General features: G+C 45.6%; 1 protein-coding gene across 1 annotated transcript in view; it reads right to left on the bottom strand.

Moving 5' to 3' along the window:
* The window catches only part of DMTF1 (cyclin D binding myb like transcription factor 1), an 88,427-nt gene that overhangs the window by 16,991 nt on the left and 53,550 nt on the right, over positions 1–17,886 (bottom strand). The window contains exons 8-11 of the mRNA XM_075017543.1: positions 11,329–11,361; positions 9,219–9,328; positions 6,393–6,621; positions 4,622–4,773 (exon numbers count right to left, since the gene is read on the bottom strand). Of these exons, the coding sequence (XP_074873644.1) occupies positions 4,622–4,773; positions 6,393–6,621; positions 9,219–9,328; positions 11,329–11,361 (524 nt within the window). The remainder of the gene's footprint in view (positions 1–4,621; positions 4,774–6,392; positions 6,622–9,218; positions 9,329–11,328; positions 11,362–17,886) is intronic.

Here is a 17,886-nt window from a genome sequence, read left to right as displayed (position 1 = left end):
CAGACTACCCCGCTGTGGAGTTCCGACCCATGGTCTGGTGCAAAGCGTCTGCTCAGAGAGTCTGCAGTGACGTTGCTCAGTCCAGGTCAGTAAGATGCCACAAGGGTGATGTCATTGCGAATGCACCAATTCCACAGTTGGATTGCCTCCGCACAGAGGGAAGATGAGCGAGCCCCTCCCTGGCAGCTTATGTAGTACATTGTCGCCACACTGTCTGCCAATAATTTTACCATCACACCCTGAATGTATCGTCAGAAGTGCTGACAGGCCCAGAGAATGGTGCTGAGTTCTTAAAGATTGATGTGCAGTAGGAGTTCTTGCAGGGACCATCACCTTTGAATGGCAAAAGTGGTCATGGGGACTCCCCGCCATATAAGGGAGGCATCTGTGGTAATAAGCCGGGATGGCTGTTTAGGGTGAAACGGGACTGCAGAGAGAAGGTTCTCTTCACTCCGCCATCAAAGCAGGGATGTGACGACATGATGTGGAGGGCCCACTGCATGATGAAGGCTGTGGTGGATGGTATTGGGTACTGTAGCCAGCCAGTATGGTAGCATGCGAAAATGGAGTCTAGCGTGCTGTACCACAAATGTCATTGCCGCCATGTGTCCCATGAGTCTGAGGTATACGACCACTTATACAATGGGGCTGCTCATAAGGATCTCCACAAGGCCCTGGATCGTCTGAAACCTGTGGAGGGGCAAATATGCTCTCTCTGTGGTCACAGCGAGTTGAGCCCCGATGAATTCTAGGTTCTGTGTAGGCTGGAGAGTTGACTTTTTCTCGTTGATAAGGAGGCCTAGAGAGTGAAAGGCCAGTTGCTTGGCATGCACCTTATGTACAGTCTCCATGGGAGAGGGGCCTTTTAGGAGGCAGTCGTTGAGATAGGGGAATATGATGACCCTTTGGCGATGCAAGTAAGCCACTACTGCCACCAGGGTTTTGGAGAACACCCTGGGAGCTGTGGAAAGTCCAAAGGGAAGGACCCTGCACTGGAAATGATCCTTCCCCACTGTGAACTGTAGGAACAGTTTGTAAGCAGGATGAATCGTGATGTGAAAATAGGCATCTTGGAGGTCAAGAGCAGCAAACCCATCGTTGAGGTCTAGAATTGGAGTGACTGAGGCCACAGTCACCATCTTGAAGCATTGCTTGTGCACATACTGGTTCAGCCACTGCTTTTCTTTTGCGTGAGGAAGTAGTGGGAATAAAACCCTTTGCCCCTGAAGCTGTGGGAAACTTGTTCCATGGCTCCTATAGAAAGGAGGCGATCCACTTCCTTGCACAGCATGCTCTCGCGAGAGGGGTCCCTGAAGAGGACGGAGAGGGCAGCACAGGAGGTGGGATGGAGATGAATGGGATGGCATAGCCTGGGCGGACAATCTCCAGTACCCATCTGTCAGTGGTGAGGGATGCCCATTGGTGTGAAAAGGGCCTCAACCTGTGATGGAATACTCTGGGAGTCTGTGAAGTGACAGTGGTGACTTTGCTGCTCTCAACCCACGAGTCAAATCTGCTGTCTGGCTGACAGAGGGGCTTGGCTACATCCGCCTTGGTTTCTGCACCTTTGTGGACTCTGCTGGAAACAAAGTTGATTGTAAGGCCTGAGTGGTTGAAAGGGCTGAGATCTGTCGAAGTCAGATTCGGAACTCCTCTACTAGGGGTGATAGCATCTCCTTCGATAAGGAGGGGTATACATTCCTAGAGAGCGCAGAGTCGTACGGGAGTCCTTACCAGAATGAAGGACAGTGCCTGTGTTCTCAGCAAATAGTTTCTTTTTATCAAACGACAGATCTTCAATTTTTTGCCTGCAGCTCCTTAGGTATTGCCGTGGCTTGTAAGTAAGATGCATGGTGCACGACAACTGCCTTGGCCCTCACTGCTGTAGTGGTTACGTCTAGGGCAAGTTGAACCACTGTCCTAGCAGTGGTATAGCCTTCCTTGACCACAGATTTAAGGATAGGTGTTTTTGCTTCTGGCAGGTACTCTAATAGAGGCATTAATTTTGAGCAGTTATCAAATTCGTCATTCGAGAGTAGGGCCATGTAATTCGCTTTATGAAGTAGTAATGTGGCTGAGAAGCATGGTTTCCTGCCTAGGATGTCACGCTGGTTGGTCTCCTTGTCCGTTGACGCCCCCGCTGAACTGAGGAGTGCACGATCTATGGAGTGTGACATCAACTGCCAGAGAGTTTGGTTGTAAGTGCATAAATAGGACCTCCATCCCCTTAGGGGGTGGACAACGTATTTATTGTCCAGTTTCTTATTTGTGGGAAGGATGGAGGCAGGAGTTTGCCATATTTCATCAGCCACCTCCAAGATGCCCTCTTCCATGCATAGTCTTCCTTGGAGGACTGAGCTGGTTGTAAATTCCTAGGCAGTCTGTGCCCCCTTTTGTGAACCTTGGCAAGTGGAACTTCCTGGCTGACAGTCATTCTCTTAAACAGTTCATTAAATTGTTTTATGTCATCCATGGACATAACGTCTCCTGGCATGACAGCTCTGTCCGGAGATGAGGATGACTGGGCCAGGGGAAACGTTACTGGCTCTTGTTCTTCTGCGTCCAACGTTAATGTCATCTCTGCCTGCAGCCTCTGAGGTGACGGGGACTGTTGTGGTGGTGATGGAGCCGAAGCATGTAACAGCTGAGGAGAAACATGGCCCAGCATGGAGGGATCTCAGAATTGAGACCCATCAAAGGATTCCTGGCTGGGAGAATATCAGTTAAGAGAGTAGTAGCGGCAGTGGTAACAGCTACTGAAGTGACAGGAGCGTGGTGACCCGTGCAAGCATCTGCGCCAGTCCCAGGAGGAATCTGTGATAGGAGTAAAAAGACTTGTAGGAGATCCTAGAGGACAGAGATGGCAAGGGGGATGGATGGCGGTGCCCCCAGTCGCAGTAAGCGACTGATAGGAAGGGGGAGGGTGGTCTGCGTATCTCGTAGTAACGTGGGCTACGTCTCTCCAGGTGCCCCAATTGTGTACAGGGAGATCTAGGTGCTGAGCCTCTCGGAGATGTAGAGAATGCTGGTGAGAAGGTTAGTGATGGCGAGCACGGGGAAGGACTGTGGTGCCATGCCTTAGCCAGTGCCTTCCTCGGTGCTGCAGGGCAGCAGGGGAAGGCTGAACCGGCGGTGCTGATGTTGGGGCTGGTATCGGCAGTGAAGGAGTCAGTGGACTGGGAACAGGGCGCTTTAAAGGGGTGAGCACCTTCGGTTCCGAAGGCTTTGCCGCTTTAGATGGTGGTGCCACAGGCTTCGATACCTTACTGCTCATGGACAGCTTAGGCATTACTGAAGCGGTGCTGGAAGTGCCAGGCTTTAATGAGTCTCCAGGGGTGCTCCGAGAGATCGCAGGCAATGATCTGGTTTGCAAAGTCTCACATTTCCTGGCAGGCAGGGTAGTTGAAGATGAAGCCCTGTGTTTCAATATAGGCTGGTCTTGAGCTGCGCTAGGCTCTTCACTCAGGGGTCAAACAATATCATTTTCAGGTGCATCTCAGAGTCATGCTGAGCTCTGGCGGTTAGTTTAGTGCAGTGCTGGCATTTGAGGGATATGACCCTCTCCCAAGCACCTTATGCACTCAGAGTGACTGTCCAAGGCAGGCACTGCTTCGCAGCATTATCCGCATTTTTGAAGCCTCGAGAGCCAGGCATTGTCGAAGGGCTCCAGACAGACAGTTCATTAACCGGGTTATGCAACCAGTAATAAGGATCAACTGAAACTTTGCTCTAAGTCCAGCTGGAACAAAACAACATTAACTTTAACTTTAAAAATAAACTCCCAACACCCTAATTACCATCCTTGCTTTGAAGGAAGGTGGTAGTGTAGACAAGCCCAAAGAGTAGTTAGCAATAGTTCACTGTCAAACTGGGAAGATACATCTGGTGGGGCTGTGCAAAGATCAGCCCTGGGTGCAGCACTATTTACTACTTTCATTAATAACTGCATAACAAAGCAGAGAGTATGCATGCAAAACATGTGGGCAACACCAAGCTTGGAGGGGTTGCAGGGACACTGAGGACAGAGTAAGAATTCTGTTTCATCTTAAAAGAAGATGAGTGGAGATCTGCAAATCTCCCAGTATGTTAAGACCTGGCATACAGAGATCTGTGATCAACTGTTCTCCATGTCCACTAACTACAGGATAAAAAATAATCTGCTTAATCTGCAGCAAGAGAAATTTAGGTTAGATATTAGGAAAAATACTTTCTAAACATAGTGATAGTCAAGTGTGAAACAGACTTCCAAAGGAGGCTGTGGAATCCCCATCCTTGGAAGTTTTTAAGAACAGGTTGTCTATTAGTTTATTAGGTGCCACAGGACTTCTCACTGAATTAGCCTTTCACTCAAGTAATGTTTCTGTCCCACCAGAACAGGGATAATGGACATCAGCAGAGAGTGGAGGAGAAGCTCATACTATTATTCACTGTGCCAGCTCTGTTGCCAATCAAAAGTCTAGTCAGGGGCTGTCAATATGACATCTTTCAAAATTACTACGTTCACATTTTTTTAAGGTCATAATTCCATCCTGGTTTAAGACCACCTATTCCTGAGGGGTCCGTGAAGCAGTCTTTCTGAAGAGTTTAAAGACAAGAACAAAATACGTAACTAACACATTACCAGGAAATGAAACATCTTTGTGGTTTGCAATCTGTCTTTTAATTGTCCACCATTTACTCCGAAGCCATTGTGGTGAACGGACACTGCTCCATCCTTCAGCCAGGAGATCCCAATTGATTTCATTTTCATCTGACACCTCCAACTCTGCTATCCTGGCAGGGTTATAAAAAACAGGAATTTGTCAGAAGCAGTAACCTGGCCTTTAAGGAATGCTATACATCTTTGCTTTTGCCACATGTAGTAAAGGCAAGGTGGTTTGCCAGTGAATGACACAGGAGAGCTCAAGAATGGATTTAGGCTTCCAAGGCTCCACGCTACCAAGGTCAAGCAAATCACAGAAGTCACAGATGGATTAGACCTATGAGGTCATTCTGTCCATCTCCCTGTCAATGTAGGATTATTCCTCATTCTATAGCTATTATAGTGATCTTTCCAGACTATTCTTAAACCTTTAAAGCAATGGTGCTTCCAACACTTCCCTTGGGAAACTATACCTTAGTACAGCTCATTGGCAGGAAGTACTTTCTGATATTCAGCCTAAGCCATCACTCTCAATTTCATCTAACCACTCCAAAGTTACTTGTCTTCTACCCTGAATAACACCTCTGCCCCAGCTTTACTATAGTCTTATGTCTCGCCTTACATTTCTCTTAGCTAAGCTATATATATAGTTAGCTACTTAAATATCTCCTCAAAATCAATCACTCCAGGTTCTTCTAGTCAGGGGTTATCTTCATATATGTTAGCAAATACCTAGCACACTGTGGGCTTTACCACAAGCTGAATGAATAATCACCATTTCTAAATTCCCTGCAATTGGTTCAGTGTGATAGGAAAGCCCTCTTCATAGACTAAGGTGTTGTATTGACTATACCTTACCATAAAACAAAACAGAACAAAAAATAAAACAAAAACACCCAAACGGGATGAATTAGGAATGAAAAGACTGTGAGAGACTAAGTGCATCAATACTATTTACACACAAATTCTATGAAATGTAACCAGTATGTATGATATTTACAATCGGTTAGATTAATCACTTTCAGTGTAATTCATGAAGCAGTGACTAGTGCTCTTACAATGGTGCATTCCCTGCCTTCTCCCCCTTTTATCACCACCCAAGAAAACTATCAAATCATAAAGAAAAACTGACTGGCTGAAAAATCTGAATTAAAAGTATTCAAAACAGAAGAGGAACTGCATGGCTCAGAAGGTTTTCAATGAACTATTGAGCCTTTCATCATTTGGTTGCCAGTTCAACTCTAACTCACGTAGTGACCAAAGGTCGTACCATCTGGTGGCCTAAATGAAATGACATTGTGGTCTCAGTGAAGTTCCTTGTGGACATGTGCCTACATTACGGAAACCACCACCATACTTGACCCTCACTGGCAAGCTCAGCAGAGAGGTCAAGGACTGAATGGGCATGGAGACTGAACTACCCTCCAGTTCAGGGTTGAAGTGTGTTGGTGGGGCAGTGTATGGGAAGCTTGCACGGTCGTTGCCTGTGCTGTACCTGTTCTGTGGAATAATGGAAGACTTCAGTCTCCAGGGCTTTCAATCTGACACCTTTCACGAGCACTAAATTCACTAAAAAAACAAAAACAAAAATAATGTTCAATATGAAATCTCTGGGAAGTGTGAACACAGCAGCCATTCTGGAGTGTTCTTGAGATGTCTTAGTGTCGAGAAAATCAGCAAAAGGGACCCCAATGGAATTCAACTAGTGTCACTTTTTTACTACGAAACTTATTAAATTGAGAACACAAACCTCAAGATCAGATTTATTTCATCCTCCTTAGTCCACTCAGTTCCACCACTCTGTTTCCAGTTCAGATAGTTAAGCCATTTGGAGCGGCACTGCTTTTCAGAGCGTGTTCCGACCCGTTCTGCCACAGCAGCCCACGATACCCCTTGTGTGACAATGTCACCGGGCTCTGTGCTGGTTAATTCATGAACCACTTCTGCTAGCCTCTTTTCTTCTTCTTCTGTCCATTTTCCTAACAAAACAAAGGGGAAACAATCCCATGCAAATTAACTCACAGTAGAAGCCACCTTACTCTGCACAGTAAATATGGAACCATATGCATTTTGTCATGTTTTCCAGGAGGTTTACTATTTGTATACCATGAAACAGAGTGCTGTGGACTAATGTGGGAGACATCCATGTACTAGGCATATCCCTTTGAAGGTCAGATGCTACAATAGTATGCCAGTAACACTTCAATTACTTGCAGGTCCATTGCAACAAGGAAAGAGTGATTTGTTTACAGGCAATATCTTTCCCCCTATGAACAGTAGGAATGGGAATAAGAGCATCTATATAGAGAAAACCAAACACATTCAGTCCTAGTAATCTTCTTTCCCCACATTTAAGCTTCTTCTTTTACTACCTATTTATCTGTATGTGCATCAGCACAGTATGCCATTGCTCTCCTCAAACAAGACACTGCTTCCTTAGAAATACTAAAAGGAGACATACACCATGCTCAACAGATGGGAAACCTCACAATTTCCCACTACCAACCCTCACATGCCTGCATCAAGCCACTTCTAGCTCAATGCCAGTTTTTCTGAACACACAGCATCATCTTCCAGTAATACTTGTGTGCCCAGTGCTGTTCCTGGTCTGAAACAAGAATCAGGAATTGGCAGAGGGTGCCACTATAGGCTATGCCAGCAGTGTGAGATTGAGCAGATAAGCAGACACCAGAAGACAGGTCAGAAGGGGTCCCCTTTCAAGAGTCTTTCCCCACGTCATCTCCTAGTGGCCAAACACCCTCTTTTAGTACATCCAGAACCCCAGTGAGTCCCCTTCCACATGGGTCTTCACTTCGAGAAACCATGTCATCAGTTAGCCACCTTAGTTAGGAATTACACAGCTGGTGATTAGCCAAATTGTAAAAGTTAAAATTTACCAATGCTTTTATAACTTGAATTCCACAACTCTCTCAGGTAAAAAAAATAATTTCTATGAAAAAATTTCAGTGGGGAAGGAAAGAAATCCAGCCATAATTATTAGACTCTGGGATATCCCTGACAATAAGGGGATAAATCCCTGAGGAATTTCCTGAGGGGAAAAAAATTACAACACAGTAAGGACCACCTCAGTCTATATTTAGAGATTGTTATGGAACAGTGTGCATGCAGTTTTGAGTCACTGATTCTGAATATTAAGCAGTAGTTAAACCTATTTTAGGGCTTTCTATAGCACAGTGTTTCTCACACTTTTTTATAAAGCACCCCCTTTAAAAAAGTTATAAGTACCCCAGATTTCTTAGCCCTAAGGGTATGTGTACAACTGGTTGAGAAACATGGTAATCTGAGGTCTTGAAACAAGTGCCAGCCAACCTTTCCAGGTTACTGTACCCTTTTCAGAAGTCAGATTTGTTTTGAATGCCACCAAGTTACACCTCTCTTAAAAACTACTTACTTACAAAACATGCAAAAACATCACAGAAGACTATGACTGAAAATCTTGCTGACTTTCTACCATCTTATTATCAAATAAACGAATTGAAATAGAAATATTGCACTTATATTTCAGCATAAGGCACATGAAGCAGCAGAAGCAAGTCACTGTCTGAATGCACTTTTAGATTTTACTGACTTACTAGTGGTGTACCCTGTTGTAAAACTAGGCAAATATCTAGATGAGTTATGTACCCTGCAGGAAGACCCTGGTGTACCCCCAAGGGTACACATACCCCTGGTTGAGAAACACGGCTATAGAACACATCATGGTACTATCCAATTATGTACTTTTCATCTTTGCAGCAAAATATCCTGATGAGACTGAATCAACAGTAAGGATTAATCTCTTGCTGTCAGAACACCAAAGGTACAAGATCAAAAAATCTCACAAACTGAGAAGTCTGGTTGTATCAGGGATGCAAAAAGAAAAGCTTAAGTTTGGCAGGAAGACGTGCTTGTGATTCAATAGGTATGTGATATTCACTCTGGGTCAGTACAGAAATGATGGGCCAGCAGCAAAGTGCTGCTGTTAAAAGTGCTGACTTTCAGATGAGACAAAACCAGAGCGCCAGGCCCCTTGAGTGTCATTAACAGTCCCATGGGAAATTGCATGGATAATAAATTCAGCATGCTAGCAAAATTTCAAGTGGGCACTTACATATGGGCTACCTAATTTTACCCTTCATTTTTAATAAAGTATATTTCATTTCCTGTCCTAAAATATTATGCAGTATTGATGTGTACTGCTAAATAGTTGCCTTCTTTTAATTTATTGTTTAGCACTGAGTGAAATGATATATAGACAGTTTGTAAACATCCAATCATTCACCTTGATGAAAAGTGCCATAGAAACACCAGAGCTCAAAATTGTTATTAAAGGCCGACCAAAAGTTATATATTTGTTCTAAAGTTTTTGCTCTGCGATGTGAAATTAGAAATAAAAAGACTTTAAAAAGTTACTAAATTTTATGCTAAGCCTCAAGCTGAAGTGAATTTCCCAGAGAAAAGGAAATCTCTGAAAACAAGAGAAAATATTAACAATGGAGAGACTGACACAGTCTTAACTAGAATATACTTTACTGACACCACTATACTACCATATTTGCATGTTGTAATACCATACCTGTGTTGCAGGTATCCTTCATCAACCTACATCGATCTTTTACAGATGAAGCACTTCTTCCCAATGCAGCACCTATTGTTGCCCAATCATTACCATGCTTTATTCTTAACCTAAGTGGACACAGATAATTAGCATTTTGTTCAAATGACTGTCTCAGCTCTACTGTATGACAGGCAATAATAAATACATTATGAGAGCATGTGCACAGTCCCACAGTAAATGGGACTGATCTGAATGGCAAGGTTTTATTCCCAATTCTTAATGCTAATTTGTCATATGATGCTGGAAAACATCTAGCCTGTCCATGCCTCAGTAGAGCCATCTGTAAAATAGATACAATGATATTTCTCTGCCTCACAGGAATGTTCTGAGGCTTAACTAATTATGGTTTGAAACGTGTTGAGATTTTTAGATGAAAAGTGCAATCCCCATTTCAAATTCTTGTAATTTCCAAGGGGAGACTTTGCATTTCCCACAGAGAATAATCATGAAGCCTGGTATAACAGGTGGTGAAAAACTGGGAATTCTATAATTTACCAACCCAGTAAGCCATCTTACACGGCAAGTTGCCTCACTGCTTTCCTGCTTCTAAAATTTATGCATTGCCGTTCCTGAACTACTTCTCAGAGGGCTTGTCTTCACTACCACCTTTCTTCGAAGGAATGATGGTAATTAGGGTGTTGGGAGTTTACTAATGAAGTGCTGCTGTGCATAGGCAGCACTTCATTAAGCAAATTCCCCCCCTGCAGCAATTTCAAAGTTTTAAATTTCCAAGTACCAGCATGTGTGTAGCTGTGGCTCACCCACCAGTACTTTGAAGTGCCAGGGCAACTTCGAAGTCCTCTTACTCCTCAAAATTTTGCCTGGCTAGACGTGAGCCGGTACTTCAAAGTTTAAAACTTCAGAGTTGCCATGAGGGGGGAATTTGCTTAATGAAGTGCTGCCTATGCACAGCAGCACTTCATTTGTAAACTCCCAACACCCTAATTACCATCCTTCCTTCAAAGGAAGGTGGTAGTGTAGACACAGCCAGAGTGTCTTAAAATAGTATCTCATGGTTAATTATAAATATATTTGGAACTCTAGGGCTGTGTCTAAACTAGCCCCCAACTTTGAAGGGGGCATGGCAATTAGGGTGTCAGGAGATTACTAATGAAGTGCTGCAGTGCATATTCGTGTGAAACTTTGAAGAGCCAGCTTGCGCGTAGCCGTGGGTCAGCTGCGGATACTTCGAAGTGCCTGCACTCCTTCAAAGTCCCTTTTGAGGAGAAAAGTGACTTCGAAGGAGCACAGCACTTTGAAGGACCCGCGGCTGACCGGTGTCTATACACAAGCAGGCACTTTAAAGTTTCACACTTTGAAGTTGCCGCAAGGGAGATTTAGCCTAATTAAGTGCTGCATATGCTCCACAGCACTTCATTAGTAATCACCCAACACCCTAATTACCATGCCCCCTTCAAAGTTGTGGATTAGTCTAGACACAACCTAGGTGCTTTACAAAACTCACAATCTTCAAGTGGATTGATAGTCAAACAAAATAATGCCCATCTTAAATCCACCATTCTCCCCTCCCTTGTATCCTAACCAATCCAGTCAATTCTTGAGAGAGAATCTGGGAAAACACATAAGCCTGCAGAATATCCTGGGTTCGGGCAGACCATGCGTGTGTCATCCAGACTAAAGGAACCTCACTGATGTCTTGGAGAAGTCTCCCAATATCTGTTTCACAAGGGGAATCCTATAGTTGAAACTTCAACCCTCTTTACAGCTAACCACTGCTCAAGCTGTCTAAAGAAAGGACTAAATTACCCTGTTATACTCATGAAAATCTGAAATATCATTGGTTTCAATAGAGTACATCAGTCTTCGTTCGGCTAAGTGCTGTATTTACATCTGTAAATAAACTGGAGTGGAAATTGACCAGAAAGTGGCCTTCCTTGCTCTTCAAACTACTTTGGTACACTGTCAGTTTGTAGAAAAGAGTTATAGCAGTTAATATACCTGTGATCACTGAAGTGAAATATACATAGTAAAACTCTTATAAAATTCTTTTAAAAAACTTGCTACAAACAAATTAGATAACAAAATCTGGTGATGGTAAAAAACTTACTCCTTGAGCTTTTCAATTTCTTCAGGAGTATACCTACGTAATAAATAAAAAGAACATCGCTCAGAACAGAAACAAACTTTTGGTTAACTACACATGTACTTGTAGTACTAATAACATAAAGACAATTTGTAACCAAAGGAAACAATCTGAATGTTGAAAAGCACATTAAAAAGGTAAATTATTTATCCTTTATATGAATGTATCAATCTAAACCTCTTCACATTCATAGTTTTACACTGGTGTAAACTCCTTCATCTTCAATGGACTTCTCATGTATGAGAGATCAGAATTAGGTCCACTTATACCTTAAAATGAGCTATTTCTTTGCAGCACAACTTCTTTTATTTAATTCTGTGACTGTCACAATACTACATTTGTGTCAATAAACACCACTGCACTCAAAGAGAACTTTTCCTCTTCAAAGAGCTTTACAAACATTAACTAAAATCCTAGCCACTGTCTCAGGGAATATGCATTGATGTACAAAGCCTCTGCTCAGTCCAGTACAATGCATATGTAAGTTCTGTAACTTTCAGTCATTGCTCATTTTAACTCCTGTAACTTTGTGAAAGCTTTGTAACAGCAGCTTTGTTTTATATGGTTGTGTTTTGTGACAGCTGCTGAGTCTATATGAAGTATTATAAATTAGTAAAAAATGGTTTCTAGACACTAAGTCTTTTAAGAAAGAGGGATAGCTCAGTGGTTTGAGCATTGACCTGCTCAACCCAGGGTTGTGAGCTCAATTCTTAAGGGAGCCATTAAGGATCTGGGGCAAATCAGTTTAAAAAAAAATCTGCCAGAGATGGTGATAGGCCCTGCTGTGAGGACAGGTCTATGGGATAGGTATCTTCAAATCCTGACTATTCCTTTTGTAAAAGAAATTTCTTTCTTTCTGAAGTGAGCTTTCTTTGTGTGAGTGAGGAAAGTGCAAATTTGGGTCCGTCTGTAATGGAATCAGTCCCTAAAGCCAACCTGTTTGGACAACCAACTGCCCACAGCAGGTGGATGGCCAGAGAATAATAGCAGCTGGGCCCTGAAGATGAATCCAACAACAAAAAGAAAAAAGCCCCATCACAAGAAGATCCAAGTCCCATCTGCTGTTAGCTGGTGACTCATGGTCATACAAAGTTCTGGGACAGTGGTGATGACTCATGGTCTTACTGCATCCTGGGACAGGACAATAGCTATTGGACTGAAACAGATAAAAGATGAGTGCAGAGATATAGGCTCTCTCTGTCTTCCCCTCTCCCTTAGGTCCTGACTGCTCCTGAGTACTACAGCTGACAAAGAGAGCAAGCTAATAAGGGGGCCATGCGATCAACTCACCATCCTGGATTCACAACTGCAGCCAGACACACTGGACCCACTATGCCTTGGCTACTTCCACTGTTCCTGTGGAACTCTTCACCTGCATGAGGTCACCTATGTAAAGGTATACTCTCCTGCAGTCATGAGAGAGAGAGAGGGCGTGTGTGTGTGGGGGGGGTGGGGGGCTTAAAAGCTAGTTCCTGCTTTTTCCTTTAATCTAATAGTGCCCTTTAATAAAATACATATGAATGTAACCCTGGGGTGGGCTCTCTTGTGTAAAAATAAGGTAACGTATCTCCATTGCTTTACACTTAATGAAATGAAGGCAGGGCAATTAAAGGAATTGCCCTCTACATCACATCAGAGACAAGATTAATACTCAGTAGTTCAAAGCCTGGCTCTCAGTTCTGTACTCACATCATAATGCTCTCCACATTCTGATAATATTTCATATTGAATCTTATCACAGATGCATTAGGCTTCAATTCTACAGTAGGCTACATCAACGCAGACGCCTGCACCTATGCGAAATTCCACTGGAATCAATGGAACTCTGTACTAACATATCCTGACACAGGATCAGTCCTTTCCAAGATCATATACAAAATTATGGAATGGAAGGAACTAACAACTAGGAAGGAAAGAGAAAGTCTTATATAAATCCAAGGTCTTTGCACAGGATGCATAAAAAACAACTGGTTGTCAAATCCTTGCCTCTAATGGGATGTTGTTTTCATCTTGAACATACAGTGGACCAATGATAGGCTAAACACTGTTCAGAGGGAGCTTTGGGGAGGGAAGCAAACAAAGCACCAGAAAAAGAAATCTAAAACTACTGTAAAAGCCTAGGTCAAAGAGAACATCCCACTTTCTGGAAAAGGACACCAGAAAATGAATTCAACTGCTGGTATGAGACATGAACATACACTGTCTGGACTAACCTACAGGAGATATGGCTTTTCTTATGAACTTTTTCTGCTTTCAAGTTTTCTCCAGTGTGAAAACTCTTCAATTATTTAAAATGACGACTGCCCAAAAGCATTAACAGAAAACATGCTACACATTAAAAAACATGTTTGGCTATAACAATTTTTTGTTCGTTTTTAATTTCCTCCCTCTATTTACAGAAAGAGTCTGCTCTAATAGACTGAGCTCAGTACCAGAAGCCAGGAACTACTGAGTTCTAAAACTGATTCATCATTGACTTCTGTGAGGCCTTTGGCAAGGTGCCTTCCACTTCTGTTTCTCCACTTGCTAAAATGGAGCGTTCAGAGAATAGTTAACCATTGTTAAAGCAATGCTTAGAAAACTAAAATGGTGTTTGTTATCAAATGTGTGATAAGTATTATCAAATACAACACAAGCATGACTGTTTGTGTTGTCAATATACAGTAAATTAATTCCATATATTCACAAAATACGGCTGAAGCAGAAATATGGAACAGCAACAATGGACTGCATGGCCAGTAATTTATCTCTGTGCATGTACAAAGACTACACTGAAGATCACTGAAGTTCTGACAAGACTTATATCAACAGAACCAAAAAGTGTGGCACTTCATCTTTTTTCCCTCAGCCTAACAAATCCTATGGCTACAGACAGAGAAGTTACTCACCGTAGTAACGGTGGTTCTTCGAGATGTGTCCCCGTGGGTGCTCCACCATAGGTGACGGCTTGGCCGGCGCCGCAGATCGGATCTTCCAAGCAGTTTCTGCCGGACCGCGCATGCGCCGGTACGCGCCGCTCCCTGGCGCGCTCCTGGCCATGTGCGCGATCCGGTCCCCGCCAGTTCCTCGACCAACCGCCTCGGTTGCCCCTGCAAAACACTAACAGAGATCCGAAGCGGGGAGGATGGGCGGGAAGTGGAGCACCCACGGGGACACATCTCGAAGAACCACCGTTACTACGGTGAGTAACTTCTCTTTCTTCTTCGAGTGTCCCCGTGGGTGCTCCACCATAGGTGACTACCCAGCAGTAACCCAGATAGGTGGTGGGTAATCGGATTATGTGCAGCTGGTCCCCGAGAGGACCGCTGCAGAGAGACGGGTATCCTCTTGGAATACCCTGTGAAGGGCGTAATGTTTGGCGAACGTGTCGTAGGATGACCAGGTCGCCGCTCTGCAAATGTCTTTCAATGCAACGCCCTTGAAAAAGGCTGTTGATGCTGCCACCGCCCTGGTGGAATGAGCCCTGGGAGTGGCCGACAAAGGAGTCTTTCTGAGCTCGTAGCACATTTTTATGCAGGATACAATGTGCTTTGAGATTCTCTGCGATGAGAGACCTTCTCCTTTAGATTTGGGAGCGAGGGAGACCAGGAGTCTATCCGATTTTCGGAAGGACTTGGTCCTGTCTACGTAGAAGGCTAGCGCCCTCCTCACATCCAGGAGGTGTAGGCGCGCCTCTTCGCTGGAGTTATGAGGCTTTGGATAGAACGAGGGTAGAACAATAGGTTCATTGATGTGAAACTCGGAAGAAACTTTGGGAACAAAGGCTGGATGCAGCCGTATGGTTACCGCCTCCTTGGAAAAGACAGTGCAGGGTGGCGTTGCCATGACTGCCGCAAGCTCGCTCACCCGACGGGCTGACGTAATTGCAAGAAGAAAGGTCGTCTTTACTGTAAGGAGGCGAAGGGGAACCGTGGCCAAGGGCTCGAACGGTGGTCCCATGAGTGTGGTAAGCACCAGGTCCAAGCTCCACGAAGGTGGAATCGGTTTCCGAGGGGGGTATAGGTTTACCAACCCTTTGAGGAACCTGGTAACCATAGGGTGGGCGAACACCGTGTGCCCTCCCTCCTCATGTCTGAACGCCGAGATGGCGGCCAGGTGGACCTTTAACGAGGATAGCGAGAGTCCTGCTCTCTTGAGGTCCAGTAAATACTCTAGAATTGTAGGTATAGGCACCGAAAGGGGGGCCAGCTGCTTGGTAGAACACCAAGCCATGAAGCGAGTCCATTTTTGTTTGTAGGTTTTCCTAGTGGAAGTCCTCCTGCTACTTTCTAGGACTTGCTGTACTTCCACTGTGCATGTGCTCTCTAGGGAGCTGAGCCATGGATTAGCCACGCTTGCAGTCGCAGGCTTTGGGGGTGCGGATGCACTATGGACCCCTGGGCTTGCGTGAGCAGGTCCGGCGCCACCGGAAGAGGCATCGGTGGGCGGTCCGACAGGCGCAGGAGTAGGGGGAACCATGGTTGGCGATCCCATGTTGGGACTATCAGGATCATCCGAGCCTTGTCTCTCCTGGCTTTTTGCAGAACCTTGTGGATCAGCACTGCGGGGGGAAACGCGTAAAGCAGGGGGCCTCCCCACAGGATCGCGAACGCGTCCCCCAGGGACCCCCGGCCCAGCCCTGCTCTGGAGGAGAATCGTGGGCACTGTTTGTTGTGCTGAGTGGCAAACAGATCTATTTGGGGAAACCCCCATGCGTGGAAAATAGGCCGTAGTAGATCGGGACGGATCTGCCACTCGTGGGTGAGCGCAAAACGTCTGCTCAACTGGTCTGCCTTCACGTTGTGCGTGCCCGGCAAGTAGGAGGCTCTCAGGATTATATCGTGGGCGATGCACCAGTTCCATAGGCGGATTGCTTCCGCGCATAAGGTACGGGATCGAGCTCCTCCTTGCCTGTTTATGTAAAACATGGTGGAGGTATTGTCTGTACTGATCCCGACGACTTTGCCTTGTATACGGTCTCGAAAGTGTTTGCAGGCGTTGAACACTGCTCTGAGCTCTAAAACATTGATATGCAGAGACTGTTCCGTGGGTGACCACAGTCCTTGAGCCACCTCTTCGCCCATGTGCGCTCCCCACCCTATGAGAGAGGCATCCGTAGTGAGGAAAACCGATATTTGCGGCTGATGGAAGGGTACCCCTGTTAGCAAGTTCCCGGGGTTTACCCACCATTGCAGGGATTCGCGCACCCCAGGTGGGGGCGACACCACCCTGTGAACGGTGTGTACTGCCGGCTTGTATACACTTGCCAGCCAATGTTGCATGCCGCGCATGTGCAACCTGGCGTTCTGTACCACAAACGTAGCCGCTGCCATGTGGCCCAGCAGCTGCAAGCACGTCAAGACCGGCACCGTAGGGCTGAAGGTGATGACCTGCACGAGGGAACCGATGGCTCGAAAGCGAGCCTCTGGAAGGTATACTCTCGCCGAGACTGAGTTTATGCGAGCCCCTATGAACTCTATGTCCTGTGAGGGGTCTATCTTTGATTTTGCCATATTGATAACCAGGCCAAGTGCGGAGAACGTGTTTGCTGTGACGCGTATCATGCGGAGAACCTCCCTTTTCGAGGTCCCTTTGAGCAGGCAGTCGTCCAGATACGGGAAAATAAACACCCCCTGTCTGTGCAGGTAGGCTGACACCACTGCCAAGGTCTTGGTGAAGACTCTGGGGGCCGAGGAAAGGCCAAACGGCAGGACCTTGTATTGGAAGTGTTCGTTGCCCACCATGAACCGGAGAAAACGTCGGTGAGCCGGATGAATGGTTATGTGGAAGTACGCGTCTTGTAGATCGAGGGCTGCGAACCAGTCTCCATCGTCCAGTGCTGTAAGGATGGAGGCAATAGTGATCATCCGAAAACGTTGCTTGCGCAGATACCTGTTGAGGCCACGAAGGTCTAAGATGGGCCTCCAGCCTCCTGTTTTTTTCTCCGTCAGGAAATACCGAGAGTAGAACCCTTTCCCTTGCAGTTGCTCCGGCACCTTTTCCACCGCCCCTATGAACTCTAGGTGGGCCACCTCCTGCCTGAGCCTGGCTACATGGGAGGCCTCCTGGGGGTGGGGCTTGGGCGGGGGTCGCGGCGGCGGGAGCGACTGGAAGGGGATGGCGTACCCCGTGGCTATGATCTCCAGCACCCATTTGTCTGTGGTGATCCTTTGCCACTGGTCGTAGAATGGTCGGAGGCGATGGTGAAAAAGTCGTTTCGGATGATCTTGTGCAATGGTGGTGATGGCGCAGCCCTGGATTTGTATGTCAAACTTGTGGCCTTTGGCCCCGCCCCGAGGACGTACGGCCCTGTTGTGAGCGTCGCCTGGGGGTTCTGTACTGCTGGTGCTGCTGATGCCGCCCTTGCTCGTAACCCCTGTGATACTGGGGGCGCTGTTGCTGGTATTGGTACCGCCTTTGCTGTGGGTAGTACCTTTTCTTTGAGTATGGAGGGGTGTAAATCCCCAGGGTCCTGAGTGTGGCTCTTGAGTCTTTACTGGAATGAAGGACCGAGTCAGTTGATTCAGCAAACAGCTTCTGCAA

Source organism: Carettochelys insculpta, chromosome 1 (assembly GCF_033958435.1).
Source record: "Carettochelys insculpta isolate YL-2023 chromosome 1, ASM3395843v1, whole genome shotgun sequence".
NCBI lineage: Eukaryota > Metazoa > Chordata > Testudines > Carettochelyidae > Carettochelys > Carettochelys insculpta.
The sequence above is the reverse complement of the archived record's forward strand: the minus strand, read 5'-3'. Positions and strand labels throughout refer to the sequence as shown.